This window comes from Periplaneta americana, chromosome 7 (genome assembly GCF_040183065.1).
Source record: "Periplaneta americana isolate PAMFEO1 chromosome 7, P.americana_PAMFEO1_priV1, whole genome shotgun sequence".
NCBI classification, from domain to species: Eukaryota; Metazoa; Arthropoda; class Insecta; order Blattodea; family Blattidae; genus Periplaneta; species Periplaneta americana.
Window position 1 is genome coordinate 10,649,725 of NC_091123.1, and position 23,928 is coordinate 10,673,652.

Genomic DNA, 23,928 nt, shown 5'->3' on the forward strand with positions numbered 1-23,928 from the left:
TCCCATTCTCGATAGATCCTGTGAGATATGTACTTGCAAGATTTTTTTTTTGACATTTTTCTTCCAGATATTTTTCTATCGTTGTGTAAACAGTAAAAATAAGACGAACAACCATTGTTCATAATTAGAACATATGCAATGAAACACCATAGATTGTTATTTAGTTTTGACGTGAAAAGTGAAACGTCTGTGTTCGACATACGAGAAAGAAAAATTGTAACGTTTTGACATGAAGGATTTACTCCAGTGATGCCAAAGCAAGCGTATTTTTCTGACTTTGACGTCGTGCGCGGGCATCAAAGGCTAAGTATGGAAAGAGGAAGGGTTGTGTATATGAATAAGCAGCCTGTTGGATTAAGAAAACAGTGGTGCACAAACTTCAGACGGAACGTGAAATTTTACGTCGTTATTTTCATATGGCTTCTTTCTGTTTGATATTATCTATATCGTCTGTAAAACAAAAGTACTAATACCAATTTCTTAATATTGCAGTTGTGTTTTAAATGTTAATAACATAATAAAGAATTAAGAAGGAATATTCACATAAATGCGGTAGTAGTACAACTATACTGTACTAAATGGATGGAACACATCATTCATAAACAATAATATCCCAAAAAAAGAGATTGAGTATGACATGATAAGTTGGAATTGATATTGATGGTACTTTTAGCCTTATAAAAGTAATCAATAAACCAATCAAAACAATATTACAGTACAAAGCAAAGTTACCTAGGTCCTGTATATGTTTTTAAGTGTAACTAATATTACATAACAAAACTCTTATCGCATTATGCTTTTAAGGTGATATTTGTGAGCAACTTCCCATCATCAGAATATTAAATTATTTTCTCGAAATGTGCTGAAGCTATAGAGCTGACATTTTTACAACACATGGGCACGTATCTTTTGCTTATGATGTAACAGTAGTTGCTTTGTTAATTCATTTCCTTACAAACAATTTCCATGCGAATATTTTCAAAATTTTCAATACACTATTCTCAGTAATACGTATTTACGGTATATTAGATTTACGAAAACATTCTGTAAGGCTACTAAATAAATAGGCCTATATCTGAAAATTTCACTTTTATAAAAGTTGAGAAAATATTTCTTCTGAATAAAAAAATTAAACTTGTGAAAAATGAGCATTAGAATTAAAACTTACATTCCTATAATGCACTTATACTTCTTAGACAAATCTAAAAATTAACATGGATACAGTTTTAATAAGTTCTCTTCCCTTTATCCATTGAATCAGTGCTGGCCATCCCTGAATATAGCTCGACCAAGCGGCATATACCACCTCTTTCGTCTGTCTCTTTCCTTTCCGCTATAAAGCCTCAGGCTCTCCTGGGATCTAAAGCGCGCGCTTGCTCCTGTGGGCATCAATTGACATGACTGATTTACTCGGACGTCATCGCGGAACCATGGAAACAGAAGTGTAAGAAGAACTTCGTGCATCATAGTTTTCCACGCGGTCCGTCCCGCTCTTTCTATGCTTCCACATAACATTCTAAGAGCCAATTAGCTAATCTTATAAATTGAGACAACTCATCCTGCCTGTGATTTTTCCGTGCTTTTCATAAGGCGCTGAGACAAATTTCGGGATGAGCCCTAAATCAAATGGCCCACGGACCTACATTAGCTTCCCCACACAAATTTCAAGTTTCGGTATTTTTACAAATTAAAGACTTCAAAATAGAAGTCATAGCTTTCGTATATTGCCTTCGGTGCTTGAGACGAGTTTATTTGAATGTCACTCACACAGTTCCAAGGGCTCGGGACCCTCCTCTTGGTTTTTAACGTCCTGTCCTGTTGCTGTTCTGTCATTCTTCTCTTCCCCCTTTTGTGGTCGCTATTAGGTTACGTACTTTTTTGGCTTTCCCCTTGAAAATTTTCTACAGTTCCTTCAGTGGAACGGTGAAATCTGGAGTGAGACAAGTGGGCAACTGGTTTGGAGCTCACATATTCAGTATTTTTCAGTCTTAAACTCCCTCGCAAGGACGCGTTTTCGCGTATCATTTAAATGTTTCTCCTGCCATTTCCCCAAACCATTCATTCATTCGTTCATTAATTAATTAATTCGTTCTCTCCTTCGTTCCTTCATTAATTCCTTTATTCGTTATTCATTTGTTCCATTCTTAATTCATTCATACATTCATTCATTCGTCCGTTCGTCCATTCGTTCATTTATTCATTCGTTCATTCCTTCCTTCATTCATTCGTCCGTTCGTCCATTCGTTCATTTATTCATTCATTCATTCATTCATTCATCCATTCATTCATTCGTCCGTTCGTCCATTCGTTCATTTATTCATCCGTTCATTCATTCATCCATCCATTCATTCATTCGTCCTTTCGTCCATTCATCCATCCATTCATTCGTCCGTTCGTCCATTCTTTCATTTATTCATTCCTTCATCCATTCATTCATTCTTCCGTTCGTCCATTCATTCATTCATTCATTCGTCCATTCGACCATTCGTTCATTTATTCATTCGTTCATTCCTTCATTCATTCGTCCGTTCGTCCATTCGTTCATTTATTCATTCGTTCATTCATTCATCCATTCATTCATTCATTCGTCCGTTCGTCCATTCATTCATTCGTCCGTTCGTCCATTCGTTCATTTATTCATTCGTTCATTCCTTCATTCATTCGTTCATTCCTTCCTTCATTCGTTCATTCCTTCATTCATTCATTCATTCATTCGTTCATTCCTTCTATCATTCCTTTCTTCCTTCCTTCCTTCATTCATTCATTCATTCATTCATTTATTCGTTCCTTCATCCGTTCCTTCCTTTCTTCATTTCTTTCTGTTTTAGTTAATGATAGGGCTTCTCTTTTTTTAATTAAACGTCTCACCAGTAAGATATTTAAAAGAAGTTCAATTAAATTATGTATGTTCAGATGTTTCTAAACACAGTAACTCCACCATATTTCATCAACATATTATTAGGGAATTAAAACAAAAACTGATGAATTGATCACTTCTTTAGCATCTCAAAATCATAAACCTCATATCCAAGATGGGTCAAAAGTCGCTTTCCCCAGTATTCGTTCATAGGTTTCATACTTGTACATATATACAGATGTCATAACTTGAATAAACAAATAGCTGGTGTAATAAGTGATGGGTTGACAACCATGGTCGTGCGTCAACTGTTTTCTCGTTTTGCCGATATGACAGTTGATATGGCAACAGGATGGAGCACCGCCTCATTTTGGTGTAGCAGTGAAGGACTTCTTGAACCAGCAATTCATGAATGGATTGGGCGTCGTGGCACAACAGAATGGCCACCCAGATCATTCGACCTGACAAAATGTGATTTTTCTATGTGGGGTATCCTGAAAAATGATACTGCAGAATCTGCGTCAGTTGCGACATATGATCGAACAGTCATTCGTGAAAATCGATGAAAATCGTGAGTTATGTTCTGTCATCTGTAAACCAGTGTCTAAACGTTGTGAATTGTGTATCGAGAAACAGATCTCCGTTTTGAACAAAATCTATAAAGGAATGCATAGTCAAATATAAATTGAATGTAATTAAATGTAAGGAAGTGTTTGGGGAAAGCAACTTTTGACTCACTCTATATTATGTCTGTGGCCGGGAGGAAAAAGGTCTTAAGTCAATTTTTTTGTGAAAATGAGATTTTTATATATTCTGAAAGCGGAAACAATACTCTACAATCTGGTAAAACGGCTAAACTCAAATAAGACTCCTGACTGGATTTACAGAGCGTTACCAAATATCCTAAGTGCTTTTTGAATCCAGCACACACAGAATAAAGGACTTAAGTATATTTAATACTTTATTCCTTACAAACCATCACATGTTTACTTTCCATACTTCCCTATTAAAAAGGTCTAACTTGTATTTTAGCCATTTTATCACATACTGATGCTATTTCCTTTTAAAACTTTAAGCACCAGGGTAAACAGTCCTATATTGTTTAAGACCCATTTTGCATTCCTAATAATTTACATTTCTCATTTATTTTGACATGAAAAAGGTCTTACGTTTAATAGTCCCTTCTATTCAGTTTGGTTTCTAGTTTTTAAAGGGCTTAAGTGCGGCTATTTTTGGAAATAATCAAGAAAATTGTTAAATGAGCAACATTATCTATTTTAGAAGAAATATAGACAAATAATATGCAGGGAAAACCTCTTAATTAAAAAAACTCTATAATTGACACCAATTTCAATCTTTCTACTGCTTTCCTGAAAAGTATAAAATTTTTACTGAAGACCTTTTTCCTCCCGGCCACAGATGTAGGCCTATAGCTTAACATCATATTAAACAACAGGAAATATTACAACTGTCCTTGTGCGAGATCGTGCGTATTTGCTTGGTTTCCGCACAAAACCAAACCGCGGAAAGTCTAAAATTCCACATTCAGTATTCCCAACCTAACACACATAACAATTTCCCTCTTCTTACCGCTTAAGTGACATATTGAATTTACTGCTTTAGGCTTTTAACATATTATTTTTAGAGACGTTCAATATAGTAATAATTATAAATTGGAAACTTACCACTGCAATTTCACCTAAATTGCACTGTTAATTATTGTTTTTAAATATTTTCAAAAATTAAGTAAACTCTACAACTCCACTAAAGTTACTGCATTCGTGATGCAAGTGACATTAAGGAAGCCGTGAAAAATTCAACAAGATTCCAGACTCATCATAGACTGGGGGAAAAAAAAAGACAGACGTATATCACGGCCTGCTAGAGTATAGTAAACACAGAAAACATTTTAAAGCAACAATGTTGAAGATAGATATTTTTGTTTTGCAAATTTGCCGTCTTTGAACAGAAACCAAGATGGAGATTTCATTGCAACTAATTATAAATTCCTCTTTGAGGTATGTAATAAACGATCTTCGCACAAAATAATGTACGATACACGAGCGGTATGTTTTCTTTCAATTCTCGGAAATTAAAAAAGCTCAACTACGTTTCGCTTTTTCAAACTTTTCCTCGAACATGAAAACTTCAACATACCGCTCTTGTAACGCATATTAGTATTACATAGATATTTATTAGGTTCTCATTTCTGTAGATATCTCTTCCATCAAGAGTGTACTTGTTTTGTATTAGAGAGGATCTATTATCTACACTAATAATAAATCTGTAGCCGAAATTTTTCTGGTAATTTTCGATTTTCCAAAAATAATTGGTGTTCACATATATAATTAACCACCCTGAAACCGAAAATCACTTTTTTGACATTTTTGTTTGTATATCTGTCTGTCTGTCTGTTTGTTACCTTTTCACGCGATAATGGCTGAACGGATTTCGATGAAAATTGGAATATAAATTAAGTTCGTTGTAATTAGATTTTAGGCTAAATGGCATTCAAAATACATTATTTGAAAGGGGGTTATAAGGGGGCCTGAATTAAATAAATCGAAATATCTCGCTTATTATTGATTTTTATGAAAAATATTACATAACAAAAGTTTCTTTAAAAATATTTTGCGATAAGTTTTATTCCTTGAAACATTTTGATAGGACTGATATTTAATGAGATAAATGAGTTTTAAAATTAAAATAACTGCCATCTAAGGCCGTGTAATGAATTAAAAAACAAATGACTTCGTCTATAAGGGGCCTTGGACAGCAACACTCGTAAGATATGAAAGATAGCCTACAGAGAATGTTTGTGTGTTTGAAGTAATATCGGAAGCTAAATTAACCGATTTGTATAATTAATTATTATTTCACCATTGGAAAGTGTAGTTTCTCTAGATGGACATAATGCTATAATGTTATTACAGTAACTTCTGATATAATATAATATAATATAATATGTAATATTTATTATATAATATAATTTAAGTTATTTGAAGGGTTCAGAACCATACTGGGCCAAGCGCCATTTACTTAATACGTAGAAAGCAAGGGTTAAAATTAAGTTATTACCATAATTCAATGGAAACCTATAACAAGTAAAATAAAATATACACATTAAATCTAAATGATGTCAATGTTCATTAAACTATGGTTGCATGTATTAAAATTAAGAAACATGTTAAAGGAATTGTCATTGCACCAAATGAGTGTCTCTGGACCAAAATGATCGCATTGTAATTATTTGGATGCAATTTAAATTAAGTAACATATTATACGATTTATCCTTCTATCAAATACCAATGTTCCCTGGATCAAATGTCCTATTTTAATTTTGTAATTACTTTATATTTATTTCTAACGGGTGCAGCGGAGCGCACGGGTACGGCTAGTTTAGTAATATTGATATATCTGAATCGTAACTGTCGAAAGTCCTTGAGATGGAACCTGGTGTAATGGGAACAATATTCTTGTGATGATAGTAACTGCGAGAGACAAGTTTTTAAAATAAATTTCCATTAATATTGCCCGTAGACTTTCCAGCTGGGGCGGGTAGCAATCACACGTGCAGGCATGCGTGCTGCAGCACAGTACCGTTGTTCTTTTGTTCTTCCGTGTGCGAGTAGCTCAAGTGGAACGGGTCCAGCGGTTACATAATAGACAAATAAGCGTCACTCACGTCTACAAATAGAATAATCTGTAATTGTTATTCTTTTTTCTCACTAATACTGGAATGAGAAAGCATAGCCGTCTTAAAACAATCTTTTCTCACATTTAATTTTACTAGTACCTATAGGGTAAAGATTGGTAATATTGTGATACTAGTAATATTGTGATAGTTCTTTTTTAGAGTTTATTACAATTTTATTGAGCGAGAGGAAGATCGTTGTTTTTCGGCAACATATTAAGGGGAGAGGATGGTATTTTTTAAAACTTTTTTCCTATTTGGTGTAAATTATTAATTTTTTGTATGTAGAGAGCTCATAGCTGTGGCAACTGAACCAAATAAAAATATCTTGAAAAAAATTATTTGGGGGCCCAAATTTGAAAAAAAAAAAATATATATACCCAATGCAGGATTGTACTAAAACCGATATATCTAAACCGTTTTTAAAGACAGATTCAAACAGTTTTTGCAATGTATTTGCAAAAGTATGTTCTACAAACTGTTGATATTAGTCTCTACGTTTGTAAAATAAACAATTAAAATTTAGTAACAATTTTCTGATTTCCTTTCTTGCAAACAAACGGACGTATTTTTAAAATGAAATCAATTAACAAAATTCTGTTGCAGAGAAAAGTTTCCTAATAGTCTAAAGAATGTGTGTTCTAAATTTCTTGCATGTATCTTTAATAGTTCAGAAATTATATCCATTTTGTCTGGCAATGTAGCAAAAAAAAAAAATGAAGTTACTGGAAACCGATAAAAGCGGGCGTGTGATTTAAAAATCCATAGCGCAGGAAGTTTAAAAATGACGTCTCAACATCCGATAAGGGCACAAATACCCACAACATGTTATGCAATGCATTCCAAACATATCAAAGGATATTTTAAAGAAAAAAAAAAATTTGAAAATTTAATTTACCGGAAACAACAATAAAAGTGGGCGAGTGATTTAAAAATCCATAATGCAGGAAGTTTAAAAATGGCGATCCACACATATCACAGAGTATTTTAAAGAATTTTTTTTTAGAAAATTTAGTCATTTTTCATTAAAAAAATACCATCCTCTCCCCTTAAGGGAATGTTAGTGGAAAAGTTGCTGCAGAAAACCGGTCCTTCTCTCTCTCAGTAAATTGTAATAAATTCTCAAAAAAGAACTATAACAATATTGCTCGTATCACAGTATTACTAACTTTTACCCTACACACACTTGGTCCTCCGAACACGTCTAAAATATTTTAGTGTTGTGTGTACGTAAATATAATAGCGTATATATAGACATACATATACTTCAATGCTTCATTCCTGAAAGAGCATTCCAAAATTTATTACGCTATCACTGAAAAAAAAAATACTAGTGGAAACACTACTAATGCCCCATTTTGATTATTGCAATTTTCTACTGACCGATATCAATGTCAAGCAGTCTCAGAGATTACAACGTGTTCGGAAGTCCTGGGTTCGCTTCGTCTGCGATGTCCGCCTCGCTACACTGACCACATTACTCTATCCTTCCAAATTCTGAACTGGCTTCGGCTTAACAAACGAAGAGATTTTCATTCCCTTGTTCTACTTTTCCATGCCCTTCATACATCTAGATCTATCTACCTTGCCTCCCGCTTCAGTTACCTATCATCGTATCACAATTTTTACACACATACGCAAAATAGCTGCATAATAGCCATACCAACACACAAAACATCGATGTATTTATCATTCACTGTCTTGCTATATAGTGCTTGTAGAATATCTTACCCAGTGACATTAACAGTATTCAAAAACAAATTTTGTAAGCATTTGCTTACTGAATAGAGTATAATGCAGTAAACAATTAAACATTTATTGTTTAGAAATTTTTACTATTTTTTTCTCTTCAAATTTGTGCTTTCAGTTACTTATCTTAAAATGTTTAGTTATTTATGTAATTACTAAGAACATTGGCCAATTGACATAGTAGCCTATTAAATTATATAAGTTAGGTCAGATACAACAGTTTCATGAGTGGGATTGTTATATACAATAGTAGCCTATATTTAATTGTACGTATTGTGATTTTCCTTCCGTATTTCTGTTTCCTTTTCCTCCCATCTTTTTGTAATTGTATTTTTCACATTTTTTTTTGTACTTTATTTCTTTTTTTATTTTTCGTCTATATTTTTTTATTTGTATTTGTGATGGTGTGGTACAAAAGGCTTAACGGCCTTAACAACACCACATTAAATAAATAAATACTCTTTCGTACGTAAGTTAATACGTCATATATACATACTTACATAAGTACATTCATTCATTCATTTATTCAGTCATACAATCTCCCTGAGTGGCACAGTCGGTATAGTGCTGGCCGTTTGTGCCCAAGGTTAGGGGTTCGGGCCAGGTCGATGGCATTTAAGTGTGTTTAAATGCGACAGACTCATAGGCCTACCAGCATATTTACTGACATGTAAAAGAACTCCTGCGGGATACCGGCGACGCTGATATAACCTGTGCAGTTATTAGCGTCGTTAAATAAAAAACATAATCTTTAATCCTTAATCTTCATACATACATACATACATACATACATACAGTCTACACCTGTAGAGTAACGGTTAGCGCTTCTGGTCGCGAAACTAGGTGGCCCGGGTTCTAAACCAGGTCGGGGAAAGTTACCTGGTTGAGGTTTTTCCGGGGTTTTCCCTCAACCCAATATGAGCAAATGTTGGGTAACTTTCGGCGCTGGACCACGGACTCATTTCAACGGCATTATCACCTTCATTTCACTCAGACGCTAAATAACCTGAGATGTTGATACAGCGACGTAAAATAACTCAATAAAATAAAAAATAACTACATACATACACACATACACAGCCACCAGCGTAGCTTGGTCGGTTAAGGCGCTTGCCTGCCGATCCGGAGTTGCGCTCGGGCGCGGGTTCAATTCCCGCTTGGGCTGATTGAGTTTTTCCGAGGTTTTCTCCAACCGTAAGGCAAATGTCAGGTAATCTATGGCGAATCCTCGGCCCATCTCGCCAAATACCATCTCGCTATTGCCAATCCCATCGACGCTAAATAATCTCGTAATTGATACAGCGTCGTTAAATAACCAAGTAAAAAAGTACATACATACATACATACATACATACATACATACATACATACATACATACATACATACATACATACATACATTTATATCAGCCTGAGAAATGAAGGAAGGTTGTCAGCAGCCTTGATTAACGACAGAAGGAAGGCCGCGCCTGGAATCCAACCGCGGCACTTGCTGTGGTGTGACACACTTCGCACAACACGCATCATGCAAATCCAGAGTCAAGGCGGGTCATGGTTCATGATTGGCTGTGTCACTTTATTAGTGGTTAGCTGACGCGTTACGCAAGTGCGAATTGTGATGCAGGCGAACATCCGCGATACATGGAGATGAGGCGGCGTGTGAGCAAACATCGGTTACGGAGCCCGGGTTTGTAGGACGAGCGAAAACAGTCGGCGACAGGAGAGGAAAGTTACAGGAGAACAAGAAGAAAGATCCAGGAGACAAATTTTAGTTGGAAATTGGAAAAAAATCTTGTTTACCACAAAAAGTGATAATTTGTGATAGATCAAAAGTTTCTGAGGAAAGTGTATCTAAATGTGTGATACATCCTTTTAAAAACACTTTCTTTTTCTAAATTAGCCTCTGAAAAAATTGATTTTTAAATTGCTTTACGTGTAAAAAAACTACACCAAATTAATGTTAAGTTGCCATAACATAACATAACATGAAAATATCTGTTGGAAAACAAAGACTATGACTGCCAGCAAAGAGGAAAAATCGTAGAACAAGTGATGAGATTAAGTTTTCTAGGAACATAAGTACAGTAATTAGTAATCGTGCTCTTCATAATGAGGTACAGAAACAAGTTCATAAAGCTGCAAGAATTTCAGGATGCTTAAAAGACACAATATGGCAAAATAAATACTTAAGAATGAAACAAGGTAACAATTTAAAGATCTATTATAAGACCGATACTCAATTGTACAGTTGAAGCAAGAGCTGACACACAACATACTCTGCTATACGTTTCACTAAGATACATTTTAATTAATCGAACTAATTTCTTGGGAATACCAAGTTCAATAACAATATCATATAAAACTTTTCTCTTAACCGAGTCATATGCCTTTTTGAAATCTATGAATAACTGATCCACTATACCCTTGTACTCCCATTTTTTCTCCATTATCTGTCGGATACAAAATATCTGATCAATATTTGATCTATTACGCCTAAAACCCCACTGACGATTCCCAATAATTTCATCTACATACGAAGTTAATCTTCTCAAAAGAATATTGGACAAAATTTTGTACGACGTCAACAAAAGTGATATTCCTCGAAAGTTACTACAGTTAGTCTTGTCTCCCTTCTTTTTATGGTGTACAAGAATTTTTTACTCTAACTTTTAATTATTTTATTTGACAAGGTCTATTACACTATTTCAGTGTCGAAAGACTGTTATGTAAATAAATAAATATAAGAACAAAACAGATTTCTGAAACCACTGAAATGAACATATTAAGAAAACTAGTTGAAAAGAATAGATTGGATCGTGTTAGGAATGACGATATTAAGGGACAGCGTGGGGGTTCAAGCTGTAAAGGGAATGAATCAATGCGAGAAGAGCAGAATGGAGGGAATACGTTGATAGAAAAGCAGAACATAGGATATTGAAAATTGTAAGGGACAACACTCCGAAAAGGAAGAGAAGCCTAGAAACAGCCCACAAGAGATGGCTGCATTCTAGTCTCTGAATCAACAGGCTTGGTTAGCCTTTATGGAAGATAGAAGAAACGTTTGAAATATTTTCTAATTTATAAACGCTCGAAGCAGCCCTCCAGTTACCCAGTGTCCGCAATTTTCTTGTTAGCGATGACAGGCAGCCTTATATTCCAGCTACTGATCTTTTATTGCTTGTGCGTTCATATATTTTTGCCACGTCCACGGACGCAAAGAATATGAAACGCAGTGTATAACTTCTCAGACTGAAAGGAGAGTTAAATAATGAAACACCCAAACTTCTAATATATAATTTTATTTATAACAAAACTATTACAAACATTAAGATACAAAAATTCGTTATAACGACACATTTATAAACGTTATAAACATTTGAGCATCAATTACTTGCGTCATAAAACGCGTTACACTCTTGATCCCACATTCACATTCTCACCGGGAGTTCATCAACACTGTCTTACCGACCTCTGTTTCCTGGAAGTTTACATTTCAGCGCAGAAAATGAGAAGAGTCGGATGAATATAGGATTTAATGTCAACTTACGAAATGTGGCCAGGAAATAGCACATATCACGGGAATAAATACGTAATAGTTGGTTTTGTATATAATTGCTAACTCATTCGCTTCCTTAATATGAACATGTATTCATTTACTTATAGCTCTCCGAAAGATGGATATCGTGAGCTTCATCGTTTATCGAGATACTGGACAAAAACCTACTATAAACTTCTAAACAAATCTCAAATAACTCTATCTTTCACTTTATCATGCATATTTCATTTTTTAAAGAATATTTGGCTTGTATAGATATATCCCTGATTTACACAGGGTGTTTCAAAAATGATGAATAATAATTTACAGAAGAAAAGTAAAAACTAACACAAGCAAAACAGCTTCAATACTTATTGGTCCGCAAATTAACCGTTGTCGAGATAATGCATATTTTTTTTATTGACATCGCAACGGGAGAAGAGTTCGGGGCAGAAGTTATCAGATGTTAGATGTCATTAAGATATAGGGATCATATATCCAGGCAAAGAGGAAATCAGAAAATAGAAGAATGCTGGGTTTGGAGTGAAAGATCTGCCCTTGGGCAGAACACTACTGTATGAATGAATGATCCCTAGCTGACTAAGAGCAGACGTGCAGACACCCCTAACTGAATTCTACCTAGAGCAGGTATTCAAAATACTGTCCATTTATCTAAACGCAACGTTGTGCACTCTGAAGTAGTGATCTGCGAATCTTCTGAATCAATTATTTGCTGTAAGGCACGTTAAATCCGAAACCGCAATTCCTGAAGTATGTTGACCTCAGAAGGTGTAAACCTAGCTTTTTACATGACCCCAAACACAGAAATCTAATCGGATGTAAATCCGGTGACCTAGGAGGTCACACTACAATGCCCCTTTCTGCCTAAGGGAATGTCGCATGAATTGCTAATTTGCGGATCAATTTGAAGCTTTTTTGCTTCCTTCAGTTTGTACTTTTCATCTATAAATTATTGTCAATTTTATGTAAGCTCCAATTAAAAATAAATATAACGATAAAGTGTATTTTCACGGGAATTTACATGAAAATTCCTTTGAGCCTTCGGAAGTTTGAGTTGTATTAAATCTTGGTTAGGTTGTTTATTTTCATGTGAGTAGGCAGTTCGTTTCGTACAGATCAGGGGTGAAGTATCTACTACGTATCTTCATGGATGTCGCAAAGCAGAAACCTGGAACTGAGTTTAACAATGGTATTTTTTTAAGAATCAATGTAGGGAGATGGCCAGTGTCTTATTTGTTAAAACATGCAAAATTTGAAGTGTTTTCAACTTGAACGCCACGTCGAATATAAAAGGCTTCTTTTTTAAATATCTGTACACTTAAAACTCGCCATTGTCGTAACCTATTCCTCTGTATGGGCTATTCCATATGAAAGCATCAGTAAAAAACCTCGCATATTTTAATACTCTAATTTTTTCCCCTATTTATACAAGGTGCTGAGGAGAGTGCATTTTCAAAATTATACTACCGAAAGTCAAACGGTTTTCGTACTATTGAGCGATAAATTTAGAGTATTTTATAAAAACAAGCCTCTTTCAGCGCTCAGAACTCTGGAACCATTTACTGCAGAACATTGAACGAGAGCTCATTTTGAAGCTGACAATTGGTAGGTTATGATAAGAAGTAATCCTTATTTTTATTTTATGCAGAGAGACAGATAATCTGATTTTACTTACTTTTAGGCTTTTTGCCCATTTGTAAAAATGTAAAAAATATTGAGAAAAAACCTTGCATTATTAAGAGGGATTCGGCATTGTTTGCTTAGTGGCTCGGCAATAAGTTTCGAGGGTATTAAATAAATTATTTTCACACGCCTGGACTTGAACGGCTCAGTACCGCACGCACTGGCCGAGAGATGAAGATAAGCGAGCGTTGGGCGTCATTTTACTCCTGTTTTTATGAAAACTTGTGATAAAGCTAGCCCAGCTATGCGCTACTAGATGAAACATCACGTGTTTGTCTCCTGCCCTTGCTTGTCTCGGCTATCTCCCGCCTCACAGTCAGCTGGTTAGCTCACGCGCGTACTATTTATTTTCTTTATTCATTATTTTCAATACTTTGTTATCAACGGTGCCCCAGTAAAAATATATGTGTTTATTTGTACTTTCAATGCGGAATCTTACCATATATTTTAAAAATATTTTTTCGTGGTCAAAGGCGTCTTAATGAAGAAAAATCTAAATTTCTCCATTTCCATAAAAAGTAAGAAAAACTGTTTACATGTCAATATAAACTTTAATTTCTCAGCATCAAGATAAACCATGATTTTGATCATTGGGTGAAAGGGTTTCGGAGCCACAACAGTTTAAAGTTGCTAAACGATAAATTTAAATAATTTTAATTTAAACACTATGAAGTTCTGATGCCTCAAACTTTGCACAAAGCATTGTATCACAGTTGTCAACAGACAGAAAAAGTTTCATTGTATTTAAAAATTGCAAGGTCAATTTTCTCTATATTTCGGTCGTTTTGAGATGGAATAGCACGTACAGAAGCTTCCGGTCTCATAACTTAACACGTAAAGTGATCCGTACGAAAAATATTTCCTTAGTCGTTTCTGGGTATCGGGTACAAAACTCGCCGCAGCCTTTTCAGTGGCGGGAGGAGAGGTTTTCCGAAGCAAGTAGACGCGGGTTCAGTTGGTATTGTCGCTAGTGAGTCTGGAGGCGTCCCCCACAATCGGGGTCCAGTCCTGGGAGTTCACGTTATCGAACCTCTTGTGTTGCTGCGTCTTGAAATAGTCGATGATGGGATGGTAGTTGTAGTTGACCCTCTTGCCCCCTGCCGACACCACCTGTTGCACTAAGGGTGGTGGGGTCGTCGTCATGGTGGTGGTGGTTGTGGTGGTAGTTGTCGTTGTAGTTGCGGTGGTCGTTGGTTTCGTAACCGGAATACGGATGGCGTCGGACGAGATTGAGTTCGGGAAGGGGCGACGCTTCATTGCGGACTCCTCCACGTCGAGATCAACGTCGTCTCTGAGAAAGAAAAATTAATGACACGTACTTTCTAATGATTGTAAGTTACGTTTATTTTGGTTTAGAATTATGAATATTGAAGATAAAGAGATTATTGAGACTTGTTGTAGATATTTGGTAAGGAATAGCAATAAAATAAATGGGCTGGCTCTTTAAGGGTACACCGAGATGAAACTTCAATTTTGTAAACTAATAAAGGTAGAAAGCTATGTATTGTGGGTCCCTATCACCACGGCATGGCGCGTCCTCAGGTTGCGGATAAAGGAGGCGGCCTCCAGATATGGAGGGTAGCTGCGAAAATATTGAATAAGCAGTCGTGGACAGCCGATAAGGGGTAGTCCTCCAGCTTGGGGGTTGGGCGAAGGGCTAACAACCCATCATCGTAAAAAAACAGCTTGTTTCGAAACCTTACAATAAGCCTCGGAATGGATCTTGCATAGGATAGGGACCGATGGCGGGCTTTTGTGAGGGCGACAATGAACCTTCGGGTTCCTTAAAAGCCATTTGTAAGTAAGTAAGTAGTAAGGTAGAAAGAAGTATGAAATTTTTTGCAGTTATTATACTCATAAATAGTGTGTATATAAAATTTTATCTAATTTGGTTTAATAATGTATGAATTATTAAAATGTTTTTTAATTTAAATTAATTATCGTATTATTCCTATAAATTTTAAAATTTTTGCCTGAAATTCCATTTTCATAATTTCAAATCTCACAAAACAAAATTTAATATCCAGTGTTTTCATTTCTTTTATCTCCTCTCCCAAAAAAAGAAAACTTGCAAAGAAATAATATGTAAAAATAATGTGAGATTTAAGTATACTCCCGATAATAAATTTTGTTACACCCATATTAAAGAGGATTCATAAAAAAATATTCATGTACTATAGGCTACAAATTTTGTAGAAGAAATAGCATTTTTAAAAAAGCAAAATGTGCAAAAGGACGAAGAAAAATGGGATGAATATACGCATACATACGTCTTTTAAAAATAGCCGCTGAAACGTGCAATTGGAAGGGCATAAGTGCGTGAAAATTGGCCCACAACTTCCTTGGACCGTAAACAATTTTTAATGCTAAAAATTTTAATTGTGATTTTTTAACCAAAAATGACTAATTTTCACATTGATGTACCCTTAAAAAATGAACCTGATAAAATTGAACTGGGACCACTATGGAAAGGTAACGGCGAAAGTGAAGACAGTAACTAATAAATGTAGAAATAAATCTGAAATTTTGTGCATTTATTGTAGTCATAAATAGTGTGTATATAAAATTTCGTCTAATTTGGTTTAATAATGTATGAATTATTAAAATGTTTGTAAATTTAAATTTATTTTAAAAAAATCGCTGTTATTTATGCAAATGTTAACATTTTTGCCTAAAATTCCATTTTCATAACTTTCAAACTTCACAAAACAAGAAAAAAAATATTGTAAACTGTAAAAAAGGCAAAAAGAATTAGAAACTCTTGCAAAGAAATAATATATAAAAAATGTGAGATTTAAGTAAACTCCCGATAATAAATTTTGCTACACACAAATTAAAGAGGATCCACAAAATATTATTCATGTAATATACAAATTTTGTAGAAATAGCATTTTTAAAAAAGCAAAATGTGAAAAAAAAACTTGGAGAAAAATTAGTTTGAAATTCTAGATGAATATATGCATACATACGTCTTTTAAAAATAGCTGCCGAAACATGCAATTGGAAAGGCATAAGTGCATGAAAATTGCCCCACAACTTCCTTGGACCGTAAACAATTTTTAATGCTAAAAATTTAAAACGTGATTTCTTGACCAAAAATGACTAATTTTCACCTAGATGTAGCCTACCTTTAAAATATGAACCGGATAAAATTGGACTGCGACCACTATAGAGAGGTAATGGCGAAAGTGAAGACAGTATTTTAAATATTATTAGATAAAAGTGTAACGATATAGAAATACAACAAATGTTAGTTACATGAATAACAAAACTTCACTATAAATTACAGGAAAGTTAAAGCTATATGAAGTGAAGAACCTAATGTGACTGTATCTAGGAAACGGGTTCTTATTTCGAAAATTTTTTGTTTGTTTTTTTGAGTCTACTTCAGAATTTAATTGTGAACATTTTAATCCCTTCACACCAGATGTACATTATACTGTACATTTTTTTTTTTCTTTTTTGGAATGTCTTCGATACTTTTAAATATTTTGAAAAATTGAATGTGATAGAAATGGGGGGTATTATTTTTGAAACATTTCTATACCTGAATTAAAAATAAAATTTAAAATTGTGAGCCCCAGGAGTCAAAATTTCTCCGAAATTTTGATTTGCTGTGAAGACTTGAGTTGGGATTTTTGGATCCCCAGAATGATTATGTGACCAGTTTTTTTTTCTTTTTCATTTTTTTAAATATGAATTCGGGACTGAAGGGATTAAAAGAGTTTGTTATGAGTAAAAAAATTGAACAATTTACGGTAAAAATATTTCAAATTAATATTATGAAATTTTATTTCACTGGGAAAACTGCTTTAAAGGTAAGAAATGAGCCGTTCAGAGCAGAAGTGGTGTAAGTCAAAATTGGGTAATGAGGTTTAAAGTAAAAATTCTGTAAAATAAAGTCCAAAGTAGCAATTAATATGTCCTTCGTGCTATCCACTGACTAGTAATGGTTTAAATGAATTGAATATTAATTGCTACTTTGCGCTGAATTTTACGGAATGTTTACTTTAACCCTCATTACTCATTTTTGACTTACACCACTTCTGCTCTCAACGGCTCAAATATTAGAAGTAAAAATAGCATTTTCGTTATAAGGCAGACAAATCGAAGCCGTGCCATCACGTAGTTCAAATTTTGATCCAAATGATGACACTAAGATCCAGAATCAATATTTTCACCCAAGTCATGCTTTTTTCGTTCTCCTATAAAATTCACTTTTAAAATCTGATCGTTTATATTTGAATTATGAAAGCTAATATCAAAATTATGCTATATACATTTTAAAGAGCGTGCTTTCAGGAGTACAATATGAAAGAGATTTCAAATATATCTTCAAAAATGGCTGAAATATATCGATTTTAGTGAATTACTGTATCCTGGTCCCTTTTTTAAATTAGGGCCTCAAAATTTTTTTTCAAAAACTGATTTCGAATTTAAATGGTTGCAGCAATGATATTTCTGCATAAATTAAAAAATACACATAAATTAGGAAAATATTTCAAATTATATCATCCTCTCCCCTTAATCTGTGCTTTTAGTCACCTGATTCCCAGCGCCGTTTGGTTACGACTGCGCCTTAACAGTTGGTTTCCCGGAAAGGTTTGGAATTCAGATTCGTGGGCCAGAGGTAGAGGCGGGCCCGCAGGCGGGATGAAGTCCTGGGACGCCGGGGGTCTGAACCCCTGTCTCTGGAATAGCGAGGGTACCGAAGCGGGTGATGGGGGAGTCACGTGCAACTCCGGAGGTTTCGGGAACCTCGCCGTGTCCCGCTTGGGCGTCTGTCCTGGAGTCCGGAGGTCCGGGAAGGGCTTCCTCGAGTTGTCCTCATGGAACTGGTTCCGATGACTGTCTCCTTGAAAGTGGAACTGGTTCCTATGATCGTCGCCTTGGAACTGGAACTGATTTCTATGTTCCTCTCCTTGAAACTGGTTCCTGTGGTCATTGTGGAACTGGTTCCTGTGATCATCTGCTTGGAACTGGTTCCTGTGATCATTTTTTTGGAACTTGTTCCTGTGATCGTCTGCTTGGAACTGGTTCCTGTGATCATCTGTTTGGAACTGGTTCCTGTGATCATCTGCTTGGAACTGATTTCTGTGATCTTCTCCTTGGAACTGATTTCTGTTCCTGTCGTCTTGGAAACCAAAGTGGCCTTGGTCTTGGAAATGACTTCTGGAAGGATCCGTTTGGAAGTGACTGCCGCTGACCACGTGATTGTTGTTGAAGGGGACTCTGACCCCTTGTTCTTGCGGAAAGGTCTGGCTGGTGCTCTCGTCGTGGAACTGCTCAGAGCTGGTCAGTAGAGGGGGTCTAAGGTTAGGGTCGTCTACGAATTCAGGTTGAAACCCTTCGTTCTGCTTGGGGTAATCTTCTGTGGCGAAGTCGACCCCCGGGAAACTCTCTGGGCGTGGGGTCCCCTCATGGGACGTAGCGGGCCCTCGAGGAGGGAAGTTGAAAGAGTAGCCCTGCACCTGGCATGAACAGCACGTGGGCACCTGTGAATAATAGCAATTAAGTCCTATAGATTAAAAATCCTCTATATCCACCTTCACAAATTAAAGTATTTTGACAGTAACGCCCAATCTGTGGAGTAACGGTCATCGCGTCTAGCCGCGAAACCAAGTGGCCCGGGTTCGAATTCCGGTCGGGGCAAGTTACCTGGTTGAGGTTTTTTCCGGGGTTTTCCCTCAACCTAATACGAGCGAATGCTGGATAACTTTCGGTGCTGGACCCCGGACTCATTTCACCGGCATTATCACCTTCATTTCAGTCAGACGCTAAATAACCTTAGATGTTGATACAGCGTCGTAATATAACCCAACAAAACAACTGACAGTAACTGGTGGCAAATAGAGGAAATTTTCAACCTAACAGTTACTTTTATCAAAGCGTTTGCTTTAAATTCAGTGGCTTTTTGAATTCAAACTATATAAATCATTAGGATTCATTCTTAGCTAGCAATATGTGGGCATAGCTCAATTATGAACAAAATGGTCTTTAGGGTGTTTTGAATCTAAAGGATTCAATTATAGTCCGGATCAGCTTATTTAATACCATAAGGATGAAACCTAACCATTTTCCCCCTATTACTACATATGCTAGTGGATTATAGTGATTTTCTAGCTCTTAGGTTGATTTTTTTTACCAACTTCGTTTCGAATTTTGGGTACTGACAAGTACTACAACTGGCAGTTATTTTCTGACTGTTATGTTGGGAGCAATAATTTCGGTTTGCAGTAAAGTAAAGTGATGAAAATGCAAGTTCCTAAGCTTGTGAATTAATAATTAATTAGTAATACCGGTATTAGTATTAACATCAATACACAATTCAGTTCTGTTGCCTTGTGATTCCAATTCAACTCTATATTCAGGTAAGTGTAATTGAATAAAAAATAGTTTATAGACCTACTTGGTATGAAACATGCATGTAAATATATTTGACATTTTAATGAAGTTCTTTCGTGTTTAGATTTTTATTAAAATGTCCGACAGAGGAAATAGCGTGGTAGCTACTTCTTCAAGAAAGAATGTGCTTGAAAGTGTTTTAAGTAGGCTATACATTTCAAAGCGGTATTCTGTTTTCGGAATTCATACTAATTATTTCACGTGATCAAACAAAATACAATTTTAGGTTAGGTCTCGTGAATCGTAAACTGTTTAGTCAAGCAATGAATTTCATGTTGCCAGACAAAATAAAGTTTAATATTGGATCATACTAATCCTGATTACGAACACAATATCATAGAAGTCCAGGAGAAAAATACGAGTATATTATTTCATTCTGAACCATTTAGGAAACACTTCACAACATAAAGATGAGATGTAAACAAGAAGGCATTGTTATTATTATTATTATTATTATTATTATTATTATTAATACTACTATTATTATTACTATTATTATTATTATTATTATTATTATTATTATTACTACTACTATTATTATTAGCCTACTATTATTATTACTATTATTATTATTATTATTATTATTATTATTATTATTATCATTACTTCATTAGTCCCGCGCCGTGGCGTTGATTTATTAATATTTAATTATTTTATTGGAAATTTTTACTAAATTATTATTCGTTTGTAATTATGATGAAATTAGTAATTTATATATTTATATTTATAGAATTTTTGTTAAAATTGTCTAAGGCATCCAACCTAGGACTCGCGTTACGGAATGCGCCATGGTTCGAATCCTCATGGGGGAAGAAATTTTCTCATGAAATTTCGACCAGTGTACGGGACTGGTGCCCACCCAGCATCATGATACCCTTGGAGATCCACGATAGGTAGCGAAATCTGGTTACGAAAGCCAGCCATAACGGCTGGGAAATTATCGTGCTAACCTCACAATACCTCCATTCTGGTTGGATGATCGTCCACCTCTGCTGATGTGCATACGATAGTTAACATCATTTCTTAAAAGCTACATAGGCACAAAAGTGATCATACAGAAATCAAAGTGCAAGAAATAATGAGAGCGATAAAACGAAGAGCCGAAAAAAATGTAAACTAGCCTCCTACTGTTGTATTCCGGGAAGAAACAGCAACAACTTCAGAGAGTGAAGAAGTGCAAATGAATCTTCTAGAATGAAGTACAATATTACGCAATAATAGACTGAATATTACTGCCAGAGAAAGTGTTGCTGAAATTAAAGCTTTGGTAAAAAAATTGCTGACAAAATGTGACTGTTAATAAATAGTGTTGCCGAATTTGAAATGTTAGTAAAAATTGTAAACAAAATGACTGTATACAAAGAAAGCTATACGTCGTATAACTGCTGACAAAAAGAAGTGTTGCCGAATTATCTATTGACAAAATGTCCTGAAAGCTTCTCGAAACCTCAAGTAAAATCGTAGGTTATGCAAATCTAGTCTTTCAGGTAAAGCTCCCTGTAAAGCAGATTTGAATAATTTCAAGGGAAAAATTGTTCCGGAACCGGGTATCAATCCCGGGGCCTCTGGTTGAACGTACCAGCGCTCTTTCCAACTGAGCTACCCGGGAACTCCACCCGACACCGTCTCAACTTTTCCCTTTATATCCACACAACTCGCGTGGGCTGACGAAACGCCAGAGACCCACATCGAGTGCACACATTCTCTGTGTGACTTGGAATTGTGGTTTTCTGTTAACGTACACAGTGACGTATATATTATGCAAATCTAGTCTTTCAGGTAAAGCTCCCTGTAAAGCAGATTTGAATAATTTCAAGGGAAAAATTGTTCCGGAGCCGGGTATCAATCCCGGGGCCTCTGGTTGAACGTACCAGCGCTCTTTCCAACTGAGCTACCCGGGAACTCCACCCGACACCGTCTCAACTTTTCCCTTTATATCCACACAACTCACGTGGGCTGACGAAACGCCAGAGACCCACATCGAGTGCACACATTCTCTGTGTGACTTGGAATTGTGGTTTTCTGTTAACGTACACAGTGACGTATACATTATGCAAATCTAGTCTTTCAGGTAAAGCTCCCTGTAAAGCAGATTTGAATAATTTCAAGGGAAAAATTGTTCCGGGGCCGGGTATCGATCCCGGGACCTCTGGTTGAACGTACCAGCGCTCTTACCAACTGAGCTACCCGGGAACTCCACCCAACACCGTCTCAAATCGTAGATTCAGGGATCACTGCTTCATAAAGCTTGACTTGACATTCCTAAAACCGCTTTTTCGAAATCCAAAATGAATTTTCTGTAGCATCACAACTGTTCCTCTGATGAGAAAGTAATTAATGGAACTGTCTAGCTTCCGGCCTTGGAATGACTGGATCGCAGTTGTCCGAATTCCCGCCGGTACAATGACCTGCTGAACGGAAACCCAGTTTCCGTATTTCGCCGACTCATTGTCACGTAACCATAAACAAGACCGAAACAAATAAGCAGATATAATACAAAACCAAGCCTTGTGAATGAATGCTGGAGGAGTTAGGAGCACCCATTCCATGATGATACTAACGAAGAATTGTGTACTACAGCTACTCTACAATAGCAAGCAATATTAGGCCTATAACTCTAGAAATTGTTGGAAGTTCCACGGAGTAAATGGTTAAACAGATTTTGGCACTAGTTAAAATAATGTCGTATATACAATATAGGCCTATATTTGTAGAGCAAGCTAAAAATAACTGCAAAACTTATATGAAGTTCTGACAAGCAGACAAAATACTGTCCAGAAGAAAAACGTATTGGAATATCACACAGTAATAGTATATTACGATACAAGGTTGGGAAGCGCTTTTAAAAAAAATCGAGGAAAAGTTTAAAAAACGAGCAGAGCGAGTTTTTCAATTTCCGAGATTATGTAATGCACTTCACAAACGTGTATTTTACAACATTTTTTGCACGATCATATTTTTAAAATTGCAAATACAATAGATTATTTTGTACTGAAAATTTAGGGCAATATGATTCCAAAGTCTTCACAAAAGTGCATTGAAATGGTAACTAAGTAACAATAAGTGTACTGTAATGGACCCATTTCAGTATAGTTTTATGTTATGAAGAATGGTTTCTCTAGCAACAAGTTTCTGTTTGGAAATTCTAACTTTCAAGGCCTAAAAACAATAGTTGTAAATACAGCAAAAAACACGATCGTGCAGAAATGTAAGTGCTTTATGTGGAGCGTAGCATTATATGGGGCAGAAATATGGATATTACGACGAAGTGAAGAGAAGCGACTAGAAGCATTTTAAATGTGGATATGGAGAAGAATGGAGCGTGTGAAATGGACAGACATAATAAGAAACGAAGCTGTGTTAGAAAGAGTGGGTGAAGAAAGAATGATGCTGAAACTGATCAAGAAGAGAAAAAGGAATTGGTTGGGTCATTGGTTGAGAAGAAACTGCCTTCTGAAAGATGCACTGGAAGGAATGGTGAACGGGAGAAGAGTTCGAGGCAGAAGAAGATATCAGATGATAGACGACGTTAAGGTAACATGGATCGTATGCGGAGACTGAAAGGAATGCAGAAAATATGAAAGACTGGAGAATGCTGGATTTGCAGTGAAAGACATGCCCTTGGGCACTGTGAATGAATGACAGATAGTACAATCTTTGCTTCGAGTCAGTCAATGTAGGCTACTGGGTCGCTGTGCAAAGACATTCCTTACGAAACCTCAAACAAAGAGTTAAGTCTGTAGAATTTTATCGTCTATGAAGGACATATTCCTTACTCTGATACAGTATTTTGGTCCACTTTACCTTGAAGAATGGTTCGTTTGCAAACCTGTTATTTCGCTCAAAAACCGATTTTGACCCAATACCATAATAAACAAATTTCTTACACTTTGAATCCAATTATAAAGTTATTTTTTGTCAATTCCTGTCATACTGTTTTGGAAATGACCGGTTTTGTTCGCAACCTCCACAGTTTATTTCTTA

At 35.7% G+C, this 23,928-nt stretch overlaps 1 protein-coding gene across 1 annotated transcript in view; it reads right to left on the reverse strand.

Annotated features, from left to right (window-relative positions):
• Positions 1-14,345: 14,345 nt before the first annotated feature.
• LOC138702910 (neurotrophin 1-like) overlaps positions 14,346-23,928 on the reverse strand; it is a 66,917-nt gene continuing 57,334 nt past the window's right edge. The window contains exons 8-9 of the mRNA XM_069830306.1: positions 18,085-19,034; positions 14,346-14,830 (exon numbers count right to left, since the gene is read on the reverse strand). Coding sequence (XP_069686407.1) covers positions 14,491-14,830; positions 18,085-19,034 — 1,290 coding nt within the window. The 3' untranslated portion in view covers positions 14,346-14,490. The remainder of the gene's footprint in view (positions 14,831-18,084; positions 19,035-23,928) is intronic.